We start from the raw sequence: 17,723 nt of genomic DNA on the forward strand, positions 1-17,723 counted from the left end.
TTGGGGTCATTATGACTTCTCAGTTTTTCTCCCCTTAAACTGGCATCCCGGGCCCCTTTTCCCCGGCCCACTCTCAGGTATTGGTGCTTCGAATGCACACTGCTTAGGCATTAGACTTCCAATGCTGTCATTAACATGAAAAGAGTTACAGCCTTGTGCCCATGACCTCACTCAATTTCCCACTCAGTGGTCGATGGTGTCATTCACGAGTGTGTAAGGCACGCTTATCCCAGGTCTAAGCCTCGACATCAAGAACTAGTCAATAAAACAAGAGTGATGTAACAGAACTGTATCTAGCAAAGCCGCAATCTGTGACCTCTTTTTACTTTAAAAGAAATTCTTAAATATGGATCATTTAAGCCTTTTTTTAACGACAGTATTAATCACTGTATCCTAAGGTGATTTATGCAAACTTGCCTCCAGTGACGGTCCTTGTGAGCTCTTTCAAAGGTATGCATCTCCTTAGAGCTGGTTTCTGACTAAATTAGTCTATAAACCAGATTACTTAGCACTTCAAATTACATATTAAAATCTTGTTATAAGGTGAATATACAAATAAACTACATACATAATAAAAACTTAGTGGTATTTCTTTGACAAAAGTATTTGGCATATTTGAAGCCTACTTCCTGATATAAACAAGGTAATTTCTTCATCCTGACAGGACTTTTTTAATTGGGTCTCCTGAGAAAAGTGCCTATTCCAAAAATCAGAATTAATACCCAAGTACCATATTTTGTCCGTTTAGGGAAGGGAGGTCATGAGAGAAAAGGACCTGATGGAATGAACCACAAGGCAGGTAGGAAGTGAGGTTTTTTTTTTAATTTACTGAGGTATAATCCTGGGTTCATTGTTGTTCTCTCTGAGATATATTTTCTTTTTTTTTAAAGCTTTTTTTTTTTTTTTTTTTTGTAAAGATTTTTATTTATTTATTAGAGAGACAGTGAGAGAGAGCATGAGTGAGGAGAAGGTCAGAGAGAGAAACAGACTCCCCGCGGAGCCGGGAGCCCGATGCGGGACTCGATCCTGGAACTCCAGGATCATGACCCGAGCCGAAGGCAGTCGTCCAACCAACTGAGCCACCCAGGCGTCCTGATATATTTTCTTTTTATATTAAATAATGTTATCATCTGTTTAAAGTTACTGACAGACCTCCACAGATCAGACTCATTCAGGGCCTGGTTTTGATGCTTTCAAAGCACATCATGGAAAGGTTCCTTTGGCTGCGTGAACATGCCACAGGAAATACATACAGCAGTTATTTTCAGCCATTAGTCCGATTTCCTAAAGCATTTCTACTTGTTAAAGCTACCATTGATCCTTTCCTACATTATATTACTTAGTATTACCACAACTTGAGTGAGTAGCAGAGTGGAGAAAACACAGGCTTTGGAGTCAGACCTGAGGTAAGAGTTCAACCCCCTAACTGCTTTAAACTTGGGCAGAGTACTTAACCCTGTCAGAGCCTCAGTTTACTCATTAGGATAATGTAGGAAACAATACCTACTTATTAAGGTTAGGAGTGTTAAATTAGATCGCTGAGAAACACCTCGCGTTGTCCCGGGGGATAATAGACATCCACTACAGAGTAGCAGTTACAGGACAGCAGTACCAATTCCGTGAAGCTCCAGGTGTTTGCGTGCTGTAGGGACTGTTTAAGACCCATCTGGAAAGGACCTCATATCTCCAAGAGGACAACACTTAGAGTAGCTACAAAGTCTTATTTATTTGCCGAAGTTGATGCGAGGGTTAATTTAGATGAGAAAACACGTAACGTGCTTATTATAATCACCACCACCCATTATGCCAAGCATTTTACGTAGTCATTACAGATGGCTATCTTACTTAATCTTCATAACAACCCAATAAAGGAGTTACAGTAATTACCTCCATTTTACAGGAGGGAAAACCAAGTTATGACTAGCCTACTCAGTCACCCTTCCAGTGCACGGATGAAACAGACCAAAAGTGCAACTGATCAGTGTGAGTTCCAGGTAAAGGCAGGGACAGTCTAGAAAGGCTAGGAAGTACTCGGATGTCCACGTATTAAATGCAGAATATTCAAACCTAAAATCCAAATTCATTTCACCTTGTATGTGAGCAAAACATACTCGTTTCCCTAAAGCTTGGAAGTAAAGAGATAGGGAGCACCCGGGTGCCTCAGTCAGTTAAACATCCGACTCTTATTTATTTATTTATTTGACAGATCACAAGTAGGCAGAGAGGGAGGGAGAAGCAGGCTCCCCACTGAGCAGGGAGCTGGATGTGGGGCTCCATCCCAGGACCCAGGACCATGACCTGAGCCGAAAGCAGAGGCTTAACCTTCTGAGCCACCCAGGCACCCCAAATGTGCGACTCTTGATCTCAGCTCAGGTCTTGATCTCGGGGTCGTGGGTTCAAGCCTCACATTGAGCTCCAGGCTGAGCGTGGGTGGAGCTGACTTTAAAAAAAAAAAAAAAAGATTGATTAGGGAGAAAGTATCTGAAGAATAAAAGGTGTAAATGTGTATGAATAAAGGCAGGAAGCATGATATACAGTGTAATCCCTGTGGTCTCAGGGCCAACACTGGTCCTAAGTGTCCGAGGGGGGCGACAGGAGAGTTGAGGCTTCAGCAGGGGCGTCTCACTGAGTCACAAGACAACTGGCATGGAGACGATTTACAGTAGTGCTTCAGGCCAGGCCTGTCCAGGGCTCAGCAGATTCTGGCTCGTAGCTCCCAGACATTATTCCTGGAGCCAGGCTTACGGCTGACTGCCTGGGATCCCCAGCGTTGTCTGCAAATCCCCGCTCAATTCCTAACCCTGCCCTCCTTAAATCGTTGCTATTGTCACTCGCTTCCAGCTATCATTTCCCTGTATGGCTCCTAATCCTCTTTCAGATGATATATTTATACCTCAACAGCTCAGCGGTATTTAAGGGCAGGTCATGGGCAACTGACCCACACGGAAGTAGCCAACTGAATTGTAGTTTCCTTGACCAGAGGTTAAGTCGAGTTATTTCATTCATAGTTTTTGGGTTTTTTTTTTTTAAGTTTTTATTTATTTATTTGAGAGAGAAAGAGCACAAGCAGGAAGGAAAGGGAGAAACAGGCTCCCCGCTGAGCAGGGAGCCCCATGTGGGGCAGGATCTCAGGACTCTGGGATCATGACCTGAGCGCAGGCAGATGCTTCACCGACTGAGCCACGCAGGCACCCCACGTTCATATTGTTCTTTAACGTGAGCACAGGTGCTGTGCTGCAGTCACTCCTCAGTACTGCTTAAATCTCGATAAGCGCGAAGAGACAGGGATGACACCCCCTTCACACCCCTCTGTTAAGGTGCTGTGGGTGCAGAGCCGCCACAGCTGCCAGGCACCTGTCTTCAGCTGTGAGGTGGTGGGGAAAATGGAAATCCCTGGACTACAGGATCTTCCAGGCCTCTTCCAGGTCTAAAATCCCATTACCATGTCACATCAAGAGCTACCCGTGAACCCAGCCACTCTTGAATCAAGGGAGCCGCTCTATAAAATTTAGGAGTAAGAGCTCCCATTCATTCAGCACTGTGCTGAGCCCTTTGCTCAGTGACTCAATAAGTATATGAGTTCCGTGTATGTGCCAAGCACTGTTGTGGACACTGGGAATTCCGTGTATACGGTAAAGTCCTCTCCTCAAGGATCTTGGGCTTGGGAAAGAAGACATATAAGTGGGGGGTGGGATGGGAGAATAAGATTGAGTTAAGCATGATGAAGCAAATAAAATAGGATAGTGTCAGAGTGACTTGAGGGGCTACTTGAGGTGGGCTTGAGAAATAACTCTCTGAGGTGGGAAGAGTGTCAAGAAGACAGTCACGTGAAGCCATAGGGGCAGAGCGGTCTGGGCAGCAGGAACAATCAATGGTAAGGCCCCATGAGCTTGGTGTGTCTGGGGACAAGGGCTGAGGAGCATGAAGACCAAGTAGGCAAGGGCTCGATCGTGTCACACATCATGGCTGTGGGAAGGAGCGTGGTTTTAATTCTGAGTGTGAATGGGAAGCCATAGGAAGGTTTGGAATAGGAGAGTGACAGATCAGATCTTTACAACACACTATTTGGGCTGCTAGGTAGGCACTGCGAAAGGGGGCAGAAACACCAGTTAGGACCTGCTTCAGGGACCGGTGTGAGGACACGGCCTAGACAAGAGATGCAAGAATGATGAGAAGTGGTTGGACTCAGAATATGGCTTGGATGTGAAGCTGATGAAACGGCCTACTGGTAGATTGAAATGAGATCTGGGAGCAAGAAAAGATTGAAGAACAACTCCTCGTTTTAGGCCAAAGCAGCCGGGTACATGGTCATGCTGTTACAGAGGTGGAAAAGGCTCGAGGGAGGCATCTAAGGAAATCAGGAACTTGGCTTTGGCTTTGGCACGTCTGCAGTCTGAGTATAGATGTCTGGTAGGCAGCTAGGTTCGTAATCTGGAGTTCTGGAGAGAGGTCCAGCTGGCAGGTTGGGATTTAGAAGCTATCAGCCTACCAATGGTTTGTGATGTCGGGGTGAGTGAGCTCACCTGGACGGCAACATGGGGAGGGTAGAGGAGAACTGACGACAAGCCTGGGAGCCCCAAGCAGAAAGAGATTTGTTAAACAGGAGGAGGTGCGAGCAAAGGACATGAGCGGTCGGTGAGTTTGGAGTGAAATCAGAGGATTGTGGGTTCTTGAAACCTGGAGGGTTTGGGGAAGGAATTCATTGGTTGAACTGGGATGAATCTGTTGGCAGATTGGGTAAGGAAAGTAGGTCATTGGTGACCACCTCTCCCTGGAGTGACAAGGATGAGTATCCAGTTGGAGTAAAAGCTGTGTGAATAAGAGACAAGAGGATGCAAAACAGTTTTGAGAATGTTCGCTTATCTATTGCTACCTGAAAAACACCCAGCCCCTAGTAGCTTCACTGACACTTACTTTGCACACGAATTACAGCTTGGTCACGGCTCTTCGAGGACCATGCCCCATTGGGTATCAGCTGCAGTGGCTGGAAGATGAGGGCCGGAGTCATCTGCAGAGTCACTCACTCACCCGATGCTCCGGGTGGTGGAGGTGGGCTGCCAGCCAGAATGCCCCCGGGTGCTCTGGGCTTCCCACAGTACGGGGCTGAGCTCTCAGGGCAAGTCCTGAGGGAGAGGCACGCAGAAGCCCCATTGCTTCTGATGGCTGAGATTTGGAAGTCACCTAGTGACTTCCAAAAGGGATTTTACCTATTCTCTCCAATGTGTAGCCACAAAGTCCCATGCAGGTAGAAGAGAAGGAGAAGTAGGCTCTTCCCCTTGATGGGAGGAATGAGGGAGACCAGATCTGTCGCTGTGCCATTTTTTGGGAAAAGAACATCTTCCACAAGGGGTTTTGTTAGAAGAGGAGCCAAAATTAACACGGTAGCCAGAGAGGCAACGGGATGCGGTAGACACAGTGCCTTGGGACCCACAGGATTTTTACTATCTTCTGTATGTTTCATTTCTTTCAAAATCAGAAGAACGAGAAAGAAATGCAGTCCCGACTGGACTATGTTCATCTTTTCACCAGTGAGTGATAAAATATGTTTAATATTTATTTGATATTTATTTACTCAGTATTTATCTTATGACCCATGAAGGCAAAAGCGTACGGGCTCATTGGATGCCCCATAATGGGACCCTGACTGTGGAGTCAAGGAAGGATGTTTTTAAAAAGGTGATTCAGGCAGTTTGCAAATAGGAATGATCCATTAGAGAAGGATAAGCTGAGGACGCAGCAGAGAAAGGGAATTATTTGCGGAATGAAGTGCTTGGGTAGCCGGAGAGAGGGGAGACTTAGCAGAGGAGCCGACAGGTGGAGAAGAAGGAAAGGGACACCACCTCCACGCACCAGGAAGTAGGCGAGAGCGTGGGCACAGGTGCAGAGAACTCTCCTGGGAAGATGAAGTGTTCCTGTGATGCAGCTAGTCCCGTCTGCAATGAAGTTTGTGACAAGGTCATCAGATGGACATGGGAGTGAGCGGAAGGTTTGAGGTTTGTCTCAAAGCAGCTTGTGACTTCCGTGTCCAGGGGAGACACCAGTGAGTGATGGTAAGTGGGTTGAGTCGGACATGGCTTCAAAGGGACTAGCAGTTTTGAGGCAAAAAAGAGAAAAGGTGGAGGCAACAAGTAGGGAGGCGACTAGCCCTACTCTCCTGACCCCAAGGGACATGGGTGAGATGAAAAATCCCTGAGTGCCTGAAAGGATGACAGGAAATGGAGCTCCTACTTCAGGAAGGGCAAGGACTTAGGAGAACGTCAAGAGATTAGGGAAGTACAGAAGCAGGGGGTTATGTGAGAGAGGGGGTGAGGCCTGGAGGTGTAGACAACAGTTCAGGAATGGATAGCCAGCGGTAGACAGCGGTGTTACCCCTGAGATGATGAGATTCATGGGAACGAACGACTGCTCCTAGAACCTGGAAAAGTGCATCAAATCTTCTGGTTTCTTCGAGGTGTCATTTTAATATTACATTAAAATAAGCACAAATATATAATTAATTGGAAAACAAATTTGCAGGACATTTAATATAAAAACAAGAAGAGACTTAGAGATATTTTAAGCCATGCTCCCAGATTCTTCTCATGTACTCACACTTGGAAAGAAAGTAGGAGAGACCCTTTCTCTAGGTTTTGGGTGAAGGGTGTTAGAGGGAAGAATTTGTCCTTTAAATTAGAAAATGGAAAATTTCCTAGACTCAAGGGTGTGGCTTGCTAGGACTGAGCTTGGGGACCTTCACGTCACAGATTCTGCTACTTCTCACTGGACTGTGGGGAAGAGTGAGCCCCAGATCGCCAGTAGGTTCTGTCTTGTGGGCTAGGAGTTGGTCTTGCTCCCTCTCCAGCCTTCAGAGTCTCCTGTATCTCCAAGTTGGGCCTCTCTGGAGCAGCGTGGTGCCCAACTAAAGGAACAGGGAGCGTGTGTGAGGCGGAGGGGGTGTCGGTTTCCTGCCCGTCTCCCCCCTTCAGAATCTGGCTGAGTTGCATGATTGACAAGACGGAAAGGAGGGGTGAGGCTGGGGGAGCTTAGCTGACTGGAGGTTAGACCTTCCAGAGGAATCTTCTAATGATCTTAGGGTGCTGAGCAGGCCTGGTCCCACCCCCCTGCCACCTGCCCTACACCACCCATCGTGTTCAGTAGCCAGGAGATGAGGAAAGAGGCTGGCTGAGCAGAGGAGAGGCAGGAAGGGGACCCTTTCCTAAGGCATCGATCAGCAGCAGCCCAGGAGGCTGCACAGAGCCTGGCTCCCTGACATTCCCCCAGGCCAAGATGGGGCAGCAGTTCAGCTGGGAGGAGGCGGAGGCGGCTGGTGAGATGGATGTGGCTCAGCTTCAGGAGTGGTACAGGAAGTTCGTGGTGGAGTGCCCCAGCGGCTCCCTCTTCATGCACGAGTTTAAGTGCTTCTTCAAGGTCACAGGCAACGAGGAGGCCACCGAGTTTGTAGAGGGCATGTTCCGAGCCTTCGACAAGAATGGGGTAAGGAGGCACTGAAGGGAGGATGGCGGCCAGCCTGCCTGGCTCATGTCCCTTTGAGCCGAAGGAGCACCCCTGTGGGAGGGAGTACCCCGTCCCCAGCTGTTCTCTCCAATCCCTGCTCACCTGTTCTCTCTCTCTCTTTCCCCCACACTCTCCTCACTTCCCATCGTCTGTCCCTTCCCATCTTTCCTTCCCTCCTCTCTGTCTTACCTTCTCTCCTCTGCCTCTCTACTCTTCCTGACTCACCCTCTCCTCCTTCAGAGAGCTGAAGGCAAGCCGGGCAGAAAGGCACAAAGGTCAGTCTGCAATCTGAGTGTTTTTGACCAAGGCTGTACAGCCTTAGGGCTTGGTTTTTCACACACACCAGAGCCCCTGTCACTCTAAAGTTAAGGAGCTCAAGAGCTGTCCCAAAGGGCTGAGCTAGCTTGGTATAGACGGTGTGCTCCCCCTCATTGGGGTCATTGGTGTTGAGACCAGTCAGGTCTTCCCGCCCAGCGTGCTGGAGGGACCTCCTGGGCTGATGGGGCAACTGGATGGATGATGCAAAAGTCCCTTACAAGTCTCCAAGTCAGGGAAGAGTCCATGAAATTATCCAACCACAGGATTTCTGTAAGGCCCCCAGTGGTACCTGCAGCTGAGAAGATGCTCTGTTTTTTAAGTGTGCCCCTGGAGATGGAACTTAGAAACGGAAACCCCTTCATTATTGAAGCTCGTCCATCCGTTGCCTCCGTGATCCTTCAGATCGTTAGACTTGCCTCAAGTACTATTTCCGCCCCCCAAATTGAGGGGTGGCTATTGGGCCTAGATAACTGATCTGGAGAAAGCCGCTATACCCTGCTTTTCCATGCATGGAGAGCTTCACTCTCTAGGCTGAGTCGCTGGCAATGCCCTTCAGGGCTGACCTTGGCCCCGGGACCAGTCAGCACCTGTCAGGGGCATGGGAGGGTACAGTGAGCGTCCTCAGGGCAACAGAAACCTCCTTGGAGATGAACCCTATGAACTCCCTCACAGACAGAGTTTCACACTTCTCCAAGCTCCCCCGTCCAAGCCCACCGCAGCCCACTTCATCATCCAAATTAAATGACAACACAACCAGGACAAAAGGAAGTGAACCGGTTTGGCCAAGATCATAGGCTGAAGGGTCCTGACTCCCCATCAATGTGCCTGCTCAGAAGGCAGTTTGTTTTGGTTTTGTCGTTTTGTGTTGTTTTGTTTTGAGAAAGAGAAAATTATTTTTAACAAAACAGGTCATACGTGACAAGACTTACTACTATAAATATATCAGTCTTCCCCATCTACAACTAAAAATTCAGTTCAACAACAGCTCTAGATCAAAAAGGGATTGTCAAGTTCATGGGCGTAATATAGCTGTACCCCTTATAGCTACTTCATCTCTTCTTACAAATTAGCACATGATAGGCATCGATTGCTTTTTTCCTATCATTATAACTTTTTAAAAAGATTTTATTGATTTATCTGAGACAGAGAGAGAAAGAGCACAAACAGGAAGAGAGGAAGAGGGAGAGGCAGAAGCAGACTTCCGCTGAGCAGGGTGTCTGATGCGGGGCTCAATCCCAGGACCCCCAGATCATGACCTGAGCCGAAGGCAGATGCTTAACCGACTGAGCCATCCAGGCACCCCTATAACTTTTATTTTGATAGGATTTCTAATTTGTACCAAGTTGGAAGAACAGTGTAAGTGACTCCCATGCACAGTTTACCCAGTTGTTTACATTTTGCCTCATTTGCTTTGTGTGTGTGTGTGTCCCTCTCTTTTAGAGAAAGTTGGAGACATCATGCCCTTTTACCACTAAGTATTTCAGTGTGTTTTTCCTAAGAACAAGGAGGTTCCCTTAAATTACCTAATGCAAAGATCAAACTTGGGAAATTCAAGGGCACTTGGGTGGTGCACTCATTTAAGTGTCCAACTCTTGGTCTCTGCTCAGGTCATGATCTCAGGGTGGTGAGAAGGAGGCCTGCGTCGGGCTCTGTGCTGCGCGTGCAGTCTGCTTCAGTTTCTCTCTCCCTCTCCCTCTGCTCATGCTCTCTCTCTCTCTCTTTCTCTCAAATAAATAAATAAATCTTTTTTTAATCAGGAAATTCCACATTGACCCAATTCCATGAGCTAATCCATATTCAAGTTTTGTCAAATTGACATGTGATGTGTTCTTTATAGCTTCCTTGCTTGCTTTCCTTTCTTTCTTTCTTTTTTTTGGTTTGATCACACATTGCATTCACTTGTCCTGTCTTTTTAGCCTCTAATTCAGAATCTTTAATCTCAGCTTTTCTTTGTTTTATTTGACCCTGACACTTTTGAAGATTGCAGGCCCATTAATTTTGTAGAACGTCTCACACTTTGGGTTTGTTCAGTGTAGCTTTGTGATTAGTTTCAGGTTTTCTGTTTCTGGTACGGGTGTCCCAGAGGTGATATCACGTCCTTCTCATATGTCAGGGGCCTATGTTGTTGGTCTGTCCCATTGCTGAGTGGTTAACTTCCATCATTTGGTTACATGGTATCTGCCAATTTCCTCCACTGTAAAGTTACCATTTTTCCTCTGTAATTAACAAGCATTTTACAGGAAGATACTTTGAGACTATGTGAATATCCTATGGCTCCCCCAGATTTTCATCTCCTAAATTTGGCATCCATCCATAATTTTCTTTCTTTTTTTTTTAAGATTTTATTTATTTATTTGACAGAGAGAGGGCACAAGCAGGGGGAGCGGCAGGTAGAAGAAGCAGATTTCCTGCCCAGCAGGGAGCCCCTATGTGATGCTCAGTCCCAGGACCCTGGGATCAGGACCAGAGCCAAAGGCAGACATTTTAGCCGACTGAGCCACCCAGGTGCCCCCATCGATAATCCTACCATCCCTTCTTTGTTTATGAATTGGAATTCTACTACTAAGGAAGAGCTTTCCTAGACGTTTGTTAGATTCCTCTGTCAGGGATGGAGCCCCTCCTTCTTTTCTTTTCCCACTTAGTTTCTGTCTCCAAATCCACACCCATCTTCACTCCCCGCATTGGCACAGTTCTTACATTAGTGAGTCTCATTTCTGGGCAATTGGTCTGAACTCTCTGAGGCAAATAAGATCGAGAGGTCATAGATCTAGCTCACACGTCAATTCCAGGGGGTATAGAAATGGGGGTCTGGAGGAGGCGAGGAGGTCGGAGTGCCTGTCTCTGCCACTCCCCTCCCTGTAACACTCTTCTCTCCAGCGGTTGCCCTGTGATGCACTGGGATGGAAAAAAAGGGTGGGTGAAATCAAATGTCATTCGGGATCCTTATGTAACCTGAGGTAGGGTCAGGGCTGGTGCGCAAATGCGGCCAAATCGGGGAGAAATGGGGCAGCTAATCCCACAGAGTAGATCACACGCCTGTCACTTCTGCTCCTGCTCTTGAGTCGACAGAAGCATTTATTCCCATCATCTTCCCGTTGCCCCTGTGGGTAATTGAAGCTGACGAGGGCCGGGCACACAGGATGAGATTAGTCCTCTCTGGGAGCTTCCCAGGACTCATCCTGGGGCTGAAGCAACATTACAAGTGAGGTCACCCCACAGGAATGACCACTCTATGGTGTGCCTCATAGGATGCAAGGGCTCATTGTGGAAACCATAGCATGCTGAGTTTAGGATGCTGTGAGAACAGAATGTTCTAGACAAAGAATGTGGGAGAATCTATAGGTCTGGAGAGTAAGGATTTGTCAGTCGTTTTTGCTGGTTTGTTTTTCTCTCTGTGGTGCTAGATATGAGGCTCATTTTTCAGACCGTAATAGACCTTAGAGTCTATTAGACTCTAAGAGACTATTAGACTCTAGAGAGGAGAAGGAAAGTTCTCTAGCTTGAACTAGAGAAGATCTGTAGCTTGAAAGGCTCTTGAAAGGAAGTGTCCTAGGTGGGTTTTCCTTGGGCAACTTATTTAACCTCTGAGCCTCAGCTTCCTCATCCATAAAGTGGGTATAACAAACCCAAGGGGGACAGCGTATGTGACGTAGATGGTTCCTACCTGCCATTTTACATACATTTTTTCTACTCTTATTAAAAAAGAAACATAAGATTGATGTTCAGTACGCTTAATACACAATTACTAATGAAAATAGCCTTTGAAAGAACAACTCAGGGGCGCCTGGGTGGCTCAGTGGGTTAAAGCCTCTGTCTTCAGCTCAGGTCATGATCCCAGTGTCCTGGGATCGAGCCCCGCATCGGGCTCTCTGCTCAGCAGGGAGCCTGCTTCCTCCTCTCTCTCTGCCTTCCTCTCTGCCTACTTGTGATCTCTGTCAAATAAATAAATAAAAATCTTAAAAAAAAAAAAAAGAAAGAACAACTCAATCATTGCATTGTACACCTTAAACTCACACAACATTCTCTAAAAGGCTATATCTGCAATTATACCTCAGTAAAGCTTGGGGAGGGTGTATGGAAACAAGCCAGATAACCTTCGGTGAGTGAGGAGAACGGCGAGAAGGAAGCGTTGATGCACTCAGCAGCTTGGGTGGTTCTCCAGGGCATCGTGCTGAGTAAAAGCGGCCAGTCTTGAAGCTACACACTGTGACCCCATGTGTATACCATTCTCCAAGTGAAGATACTGTAGTGCTGGGGACCAGCTCAGCGGCCACTGAGGGTTACAGTTGGAAGAAGGATGTGACTAGTAACTCAAGACAAAGTCCTCGGGTTGAGTTACACCTGTCTTACACATATGACAAAATCTCAAATGGCAGACTTATACACAAGGTGCATTAAAGACTAGTGAAAAATGAGACAAAAACAACCATTGCTAAGAATCCACCCTAAAAAAGTTACCAGCTATTTAAGAAAGCATACCTATACACAAAGACGGTCGTTGCATAATTCAGCAAGAGGGACTGCAGAGTACCCCTCAAAAAAATAAAATGATTTCAAATAATTTTAAAGACATGGGGCATTTTAAAATGAAAATCCAGGAGATAAAACCATAGCTCCAGTCTGACCTCAATTAGAGAAATACAGCGTGGGAGGTGGGGGGACCAGAAATCATCCCATAAAAGGTGATGAGTAAGACACTTGGGGTGTTAAGGTGGGCTTCTTTCGTTTCCTTCTTGGTTTGTCAGTAGGCTTTTCTCTGGTTGCCTCATATTCTGTCGTGTTCTGTGGCTCACACCTTGCTCGCCCAAGCGCCCCTTGATCTGGGGGTAGGGCTCCCAAGTGGCAAGGCCCAGTGGGACAGGGGTGCTCAGGGCCAGTGATGTCATTTCCAAAGCCCTGTGCCTGACAGCCACTTCTGGGAGAGTGATGACTTGGGTTCTGGCTTTGGAGAGCTGAGGTCTCCGCCTCAGAAGCAGGAGCTCCTGCAAGTGGGAGCACCTTGTAAAACTCAGCCTGACCAGCCCCCTGCAGACACCACCAGCAGCAGCCTCTCACCTCCAACTCAATCGGCCTAGAAGAACAAGAAGCAAGTGCTCCCTGCCTCGTTTGCTGCTTTTGGAATCATTGTCACCACATTCTTGATAGGAGTTTTGGTGACCTGGGCAGAGTCACCCCAGAGGCAGACCGTGTGCCCCCCTTCCCTCTGGGCGGTTAGTCGCTGAGTCCTGACTCCCCTTGCCCCTTCCTGGGTGCGGGTGGAGGAGGCCTGTCCTGCAGGAAGGGTAACACCCATCTGAGCCTAGACCACAACAGAGCTGGAGCCAAGGCCTGTCTGCCTTCCCTCGGGCTCAGAGTGAATGAAAGGACAAAGGACATTTTTAGTGTGAGCGTGGCTTTCTAATCTTCCAGAACTGCCTTAGACCCAAATTGAAATTAAGTCAGTCATGTATTTGTGGATTCATACATATTCCTAAGACCTGACTGCACGGAAGTGGCGCTGTGCGAAGCACAAAGGAGAGACAAAGGCCCTGAAAGCCCCTTGTTTCTCCAGGACCTTATGATACAGCTAGAAAATGAGACACACACACGCAACGGCTAAGTGAGGCCCCAGAGTGAGACCCGAACTGCGCGGAACTGAGTAGAGGGGCCCTGAATGCTAGAAGAGGGAGTGAGAGAGACCACTACGCTGAAGTGGTCGGAGAAGGAAGGCTTCCTAGAGGAGGCGACCCTTGAGCTGGGCCTGGCGGGGTGGGTAGTATGGGGAGATACCCGATCAGGCAAGGATGCTGGGCTGGAGAACACCCATGAGCGAAGCTGTAGAGGCCAGGAGGATGGCTGGAGGCCAAGCCCCGAGTGTGTGGGGATGGACCAGCCAGAATCGGACCACCTCTGCACTCAGGGGAAGGTGGGACGGGCCTCACAGCTCGCGTTCCCACTCCCACCGCAGGACAACACCATCGACTTCTTGGAGTATGTGGCAGCCCTGAACCTCGTGCTGAGGGGCACCCTGGAGCACAAGCTCAAGTGGACCTTCAAGATCTACGACAAGGACTGCAATGGCCGCATCGACCGCCGGGAGCTGCTCGACATTGTGGAGGTGAGAGGGGCCCCTGCATCTGGGGGCGGGGGGACGGGGGGCTGGAGGCGGGGAGTAGCACTGGAATCAATCAGAGGGTGCTTTCCCATCTCAGAGTTAGGCTAGAAATCAATTACAAAAAGATACCTAAAAAAATCCCCATCTGTTTGGAAATAAGGCCACACACTCCCAGACAGTCCAGAAATCAGAGAAATTCTATCACACCTAGGCACACCAAGTGTTTTGAATGGGGTGATAATGCACACGTAACAACAAAACTGGGAAATGTCGCCAACACTAGGCTGGCAGAGGCTTTTTAGCCCTAAACTGTATACGCCAGAAAATGAGAGGCTGGAGATCAATGATCTTAGAAGTCATCTCAGGAAATGAGAAAAGAAACAGGGGCTCATGGGTGGCTCAGGTGGTTAAGAGTTTGCCTTGGGCTCAGGTCATGATCCTTGGCCCACAACCAGCTCCCTGCTCAGTGGGGGTTCTGCCTCTCCCTCTCCCTCTCCCTCTCCCTCTGTCCCTCCCCCTGCTCATTCTCTCTCTCACTGATAAAAGAATAAATAAAATCTTAAAAAAAAAAAAAAGAAAAGAAATGAGAAAAAAGAAGAGTAAATTAAACCCAGAGAGTAGAAGAAGGGAAATACTAAAGAGCAGAAATGAATGAAATAGGAAACAAACGCATAGAGAAGAAAAGTCAACAAAACCAAAAGCTGGTTCTTTGCACGATGAACCACACTGACAGCAAGAATGAGCAAGGAGGAAACCGTCCCTAGTATAATTCGGACTGACATTGGACCGGATCAGCCTGCTCCTCCCCAGAACTGTACTCCCAAGTGGGGCTTGTCCACCCAGGTCAGAGACAAAGGAGTCCCCTCGGGGTAGTTCTGTGGTTTGCCCAAGTTCATCCCTCCCAGGAGGGTGCTGGGGCTGGCTGTAGCTCCGGGGTTCCCAGACCCTGTCTGTGGGGCCCACCGTGTCTCATGTGCTACGCTGGGCTATGAGACCCTAGGATGGACAAGACAGGCCTCTGTCGGCAGAGTGCCCCGTCAGGGAACTGAGGAAAACCTTCACATGTCTCTGTGTCTTCACCACTTCCCTTCACCAATGGTGCCTCACAGGGAGGGGACACAGGGAAAAGGAGAAACCTGTTTTTCCCTCCAGTCCAAACCCCAGTATCTCCCATCATCCTATGTTACACACACGCCCATAAGTACACTCCATGCTCTTCTCCTCTCGGGCTCTCCCTGTGTGTCAAGTGGAGTTGAGACCACCACAGAGCATGGTACCTCCCTCACTGAAGGGTTTGGGGTTCACTCAGATGCTCACAGGGGAAAAGCCACTGGCATCAGGCTGAGGGAGCCTGTGAGGCCTGACACGCAGTGGAACTAGGCCCTAGGCCGGGTCAGTTTTTATTAGGGTCTGGGTCCTGTGGGCCTAAGATGCACCAGCTGGCGGCGGAAGGTGGACAGTGCTGGGGATGCAGGGCTTGAAGGCCTGGGGTCCTGGCAGCAAGAGGGAGGGAGCACGCAAGCTCTCAGGGTGGTATGGGGGGTGGGGAGGCCCACAGCCTGGTTTTCTCCCACAGGCGATCTACAAGCTGAAGAAAGCCTGCAGGGTGGAGATGGAGTGTGAGCGGCAGGGACAGATGCTCACCCCCGAGGAGGTGGTGGACAGAATCTTCCTTCTGTTGGATGAGAATGGAGACGGTAATGGGGAGCAGAGGTGGGGGGTGGCCCACTCCACAGCACCCCCAGGCCCTCCACCTCCCAGCCACGGTTTCCTCATCTGTGAGCTGTGGGCAGAGAGGAGGACATGACGTAACAGGGGTGTCACTGGCTCGTGAGGTTGGAAAGAGGGATGGACGCTCCCACTGGAGCCGCTGATGGAAGCTGGGCAGAGCGCTGTGAAAGAGTAGGAGCTCAGGAGTCAGGCAAGCCATTTCCCCACTCGGCCTGGACTCAGTTTCCTCATCTGGAAAATGGGGAGAATAGTAATTCCGAGGAATCAATGAGGGGAGGTATTTGAGAGAAAGGCATGGGGTAGGCCCCCATTCAGGCTACTGAGGCCCTCTGCCCTGTGGCTTGACACCCCCGGCTGACTGGGAACACACCCAGAAGAGCCCTCAGGAGCATTTTGAAGGGGCCAAAGTAAACACAAATTCGTTTGCAAAGCCAGTCCCTTTAAGGAATCCTGGAAGCTTCCAGGAGACTCTGGGAGAAGGGAGAATTAACCGGCCTGGTGGGCCCCAGACTTCAGGCTCATTTGTGTAAGAGGTGTAGCTTGTCTAAGAGGCTGCCCCCTGCTAGTGGAGGCCTCTCCTCTTGCCCCCAGCCCCATTTCCTCACGCTCTCACACCACCATCTCTCCTACCCCTCGCTTAGGCCAGCTGTCTCTGAACGAGTTCATGGAAGGTGCCCGTCGGGACAAGTGGGTGATGAAGATGCTGCAGATGGACGTGAACCCCAGTGGCTGGATCTCTCAGCAGAGGCGGAAAAGTGCCATGTTCTGAGGATTTGGGGGTCCTGGGAGCCCAGTATGTGTCCACAGGCCCCTCCAGGATTCCAGGCTCACCAGGTTTCCCAAAGAGCGAGAGGGTCCCTGGCTCAGCCTGCTTGCGCCCACTCTTATCTGGCTCCCCTATGAAAGGGACTGGGCTGAGGCGGGTGGCTAGGGGCTCTTGGCCTGAAGTGGCTGACAGGACACAGTCCGAGGGCAGGATTTACCCGGGTGGCGAAGGGAACCGGCTTCCTCTCTCCTTTCAGCTGCTTCTGGGGAAAGTATGCTTCCGCTGGGTGGTTGTGGGGCGTTCACAATTTCCTACCTGGTTCCTACCTGGAAGCAGGGGAATACTGAGGGATGGGGTCCCCTAGACTGCCCCCACAGTGGGAAGCCGGGGACTGGAAGGGGTCGCATCTGAAGAAAAAATAGGACTTGGGGCGTGAGTCCTGGATCCTGAGGAGTTCACGGGGAGGTCTCTCGCCTCCCCCTCCCAACTTGTCTTCACCAGGGGTGTCCGCAAGGGAAAATTGCAGCCAGTAAGGCGCTGGTCTCCCGGCCCTCTGTCCTCAGAGGGATCCGCTGTTTCAGCTCTGGCCCGTGCAGTTCCTCCGGCCACACCCCCACACAAACCTCCTCTCCCCCTCCCTGCCCCTCATCCCACACCTGCCTCTCCCATTGACCCAAGATGGCCATTTCTCTCTCTCTAACCTCAATTATCGTCTCTGCGCACTGAGCAAGTTGGACAAACCAGGAGGTTTTTTTATTATTATTTTTTTTAGATGTGAAGTTATATTGTCATACAACTCTATGTGTAGCCCCAGTGTACAAACTAGATTTAAAGGGAGTCGTTCTTGTTAAACTGGGTGGGGGGGCAGTGAGGAACTCAGAACAGGAACTTCTTTGAAGAGATGTGTTTTTATGTTGATGGATGAAAAATAAAACTCACCTACTGAACTGCAGTTTCGTAGGCATGATATTCATATAAAGTTTCCTTTAGGGGCGCCTGGGTGGCTCAGTCGTTAAGCCTCTGCCTTCCGCTCAGGTCATGATCCTGCCACGCATGGGGCTCTCTGCTGGGCAGGGAGCCTGCTTCCCCCGCCCTCTGACTGCCTCTCTGCCTACTTGTGATCTCTGACTTGTGATCTCTGTCTGTGAAATAAATAAATAAAACCTTAAAAAAAAAATAGTAGGGGCACCTACTACTAAAATAGTAGGTGGCTCAGTGGGTTAAGCCTCTGCCTTTGGCTCAGGTCATGATCTCAGGGTTCTGGGATCGAGCCCCACATTGGGCTCTCTGCTCAGTGGGGAGCCTGCTTCCCCCTCTCTC

The 17,723-nt window shown here is 49.1% G+C and overlaps 1 protein-coding gene across 1 annotated transcript; it reads left to right on the plus strand.

Moving 5' to 3' along the window:
• The first annotated feature begins 7,190 nt into the window (after window positions 1-7,190).
• GUCA1B (guanylate cyclase activator 1B) lies at window positions 7,191-16,962 on the plus strand. Its single transcript, XM_032862184.1, has 4 exons — window positions 7,191-7,473; window positions 13,760-13,909; window positions 15,483-15,603; window positions 16,279-16,962. Exons 1-4 carry the CDS (start codon window positions 7,267-7,269, stop codon window positions 16,404-16,406), a joined length of 606 nt encoding a protein of 201 aa, XP_032718075.1. The 5' UTR covers window positions 7,191-7,266; the 3' UTR covers window positions 16,407-16,962.
• Window positions 16,963-17,723: the final 761 nt, after the last annotated feature.

The sequence above is a fragment of the Lontra canadensis genome, unplaced genomic scaffold (assembly GCF_010015895.1).
Source record: "Lontra canadensis isolate GAN:19392208 unplaced genomic scaffold, GSC_riverotter_1.0 scaffold23, whole genome shotgun sequence".
NCBI classification, from domain to species: Eukaryota; Metazoa; Chordata; class Mammalia; order Carnivora; family Mustelidae; genus Lontra; species Lontra canadensis.

What these genes read in the sequence shown, in the direction of transcription:
- GUCA1B (XM_032862184.1), top strand. Translation starts at nt 7,267, where the DNA reads ATGGGGCAGCAGTTCAGCTGGGAGGAGGCGGAGGCGGCTGGTGAGATG. An exon ending in AGCTGCTCGACATTGTGGAG is followed by an intron (nt 13,910 to 15,482) that starts GTGAGAGGGGCC and finishes TTTCTCCCACAG; the next exon opens with GCGATCTACAAGCTGAAGAA. An exon ending in GTTGGATGAGAATGGAGACG is followed by an intron (nt 15,604 to 16,278) that starts GTAATGGGGAGC and finishes CCCCTCGCTTAG; the next exon opens with GCCAGCTGTCTCTGAACGAG.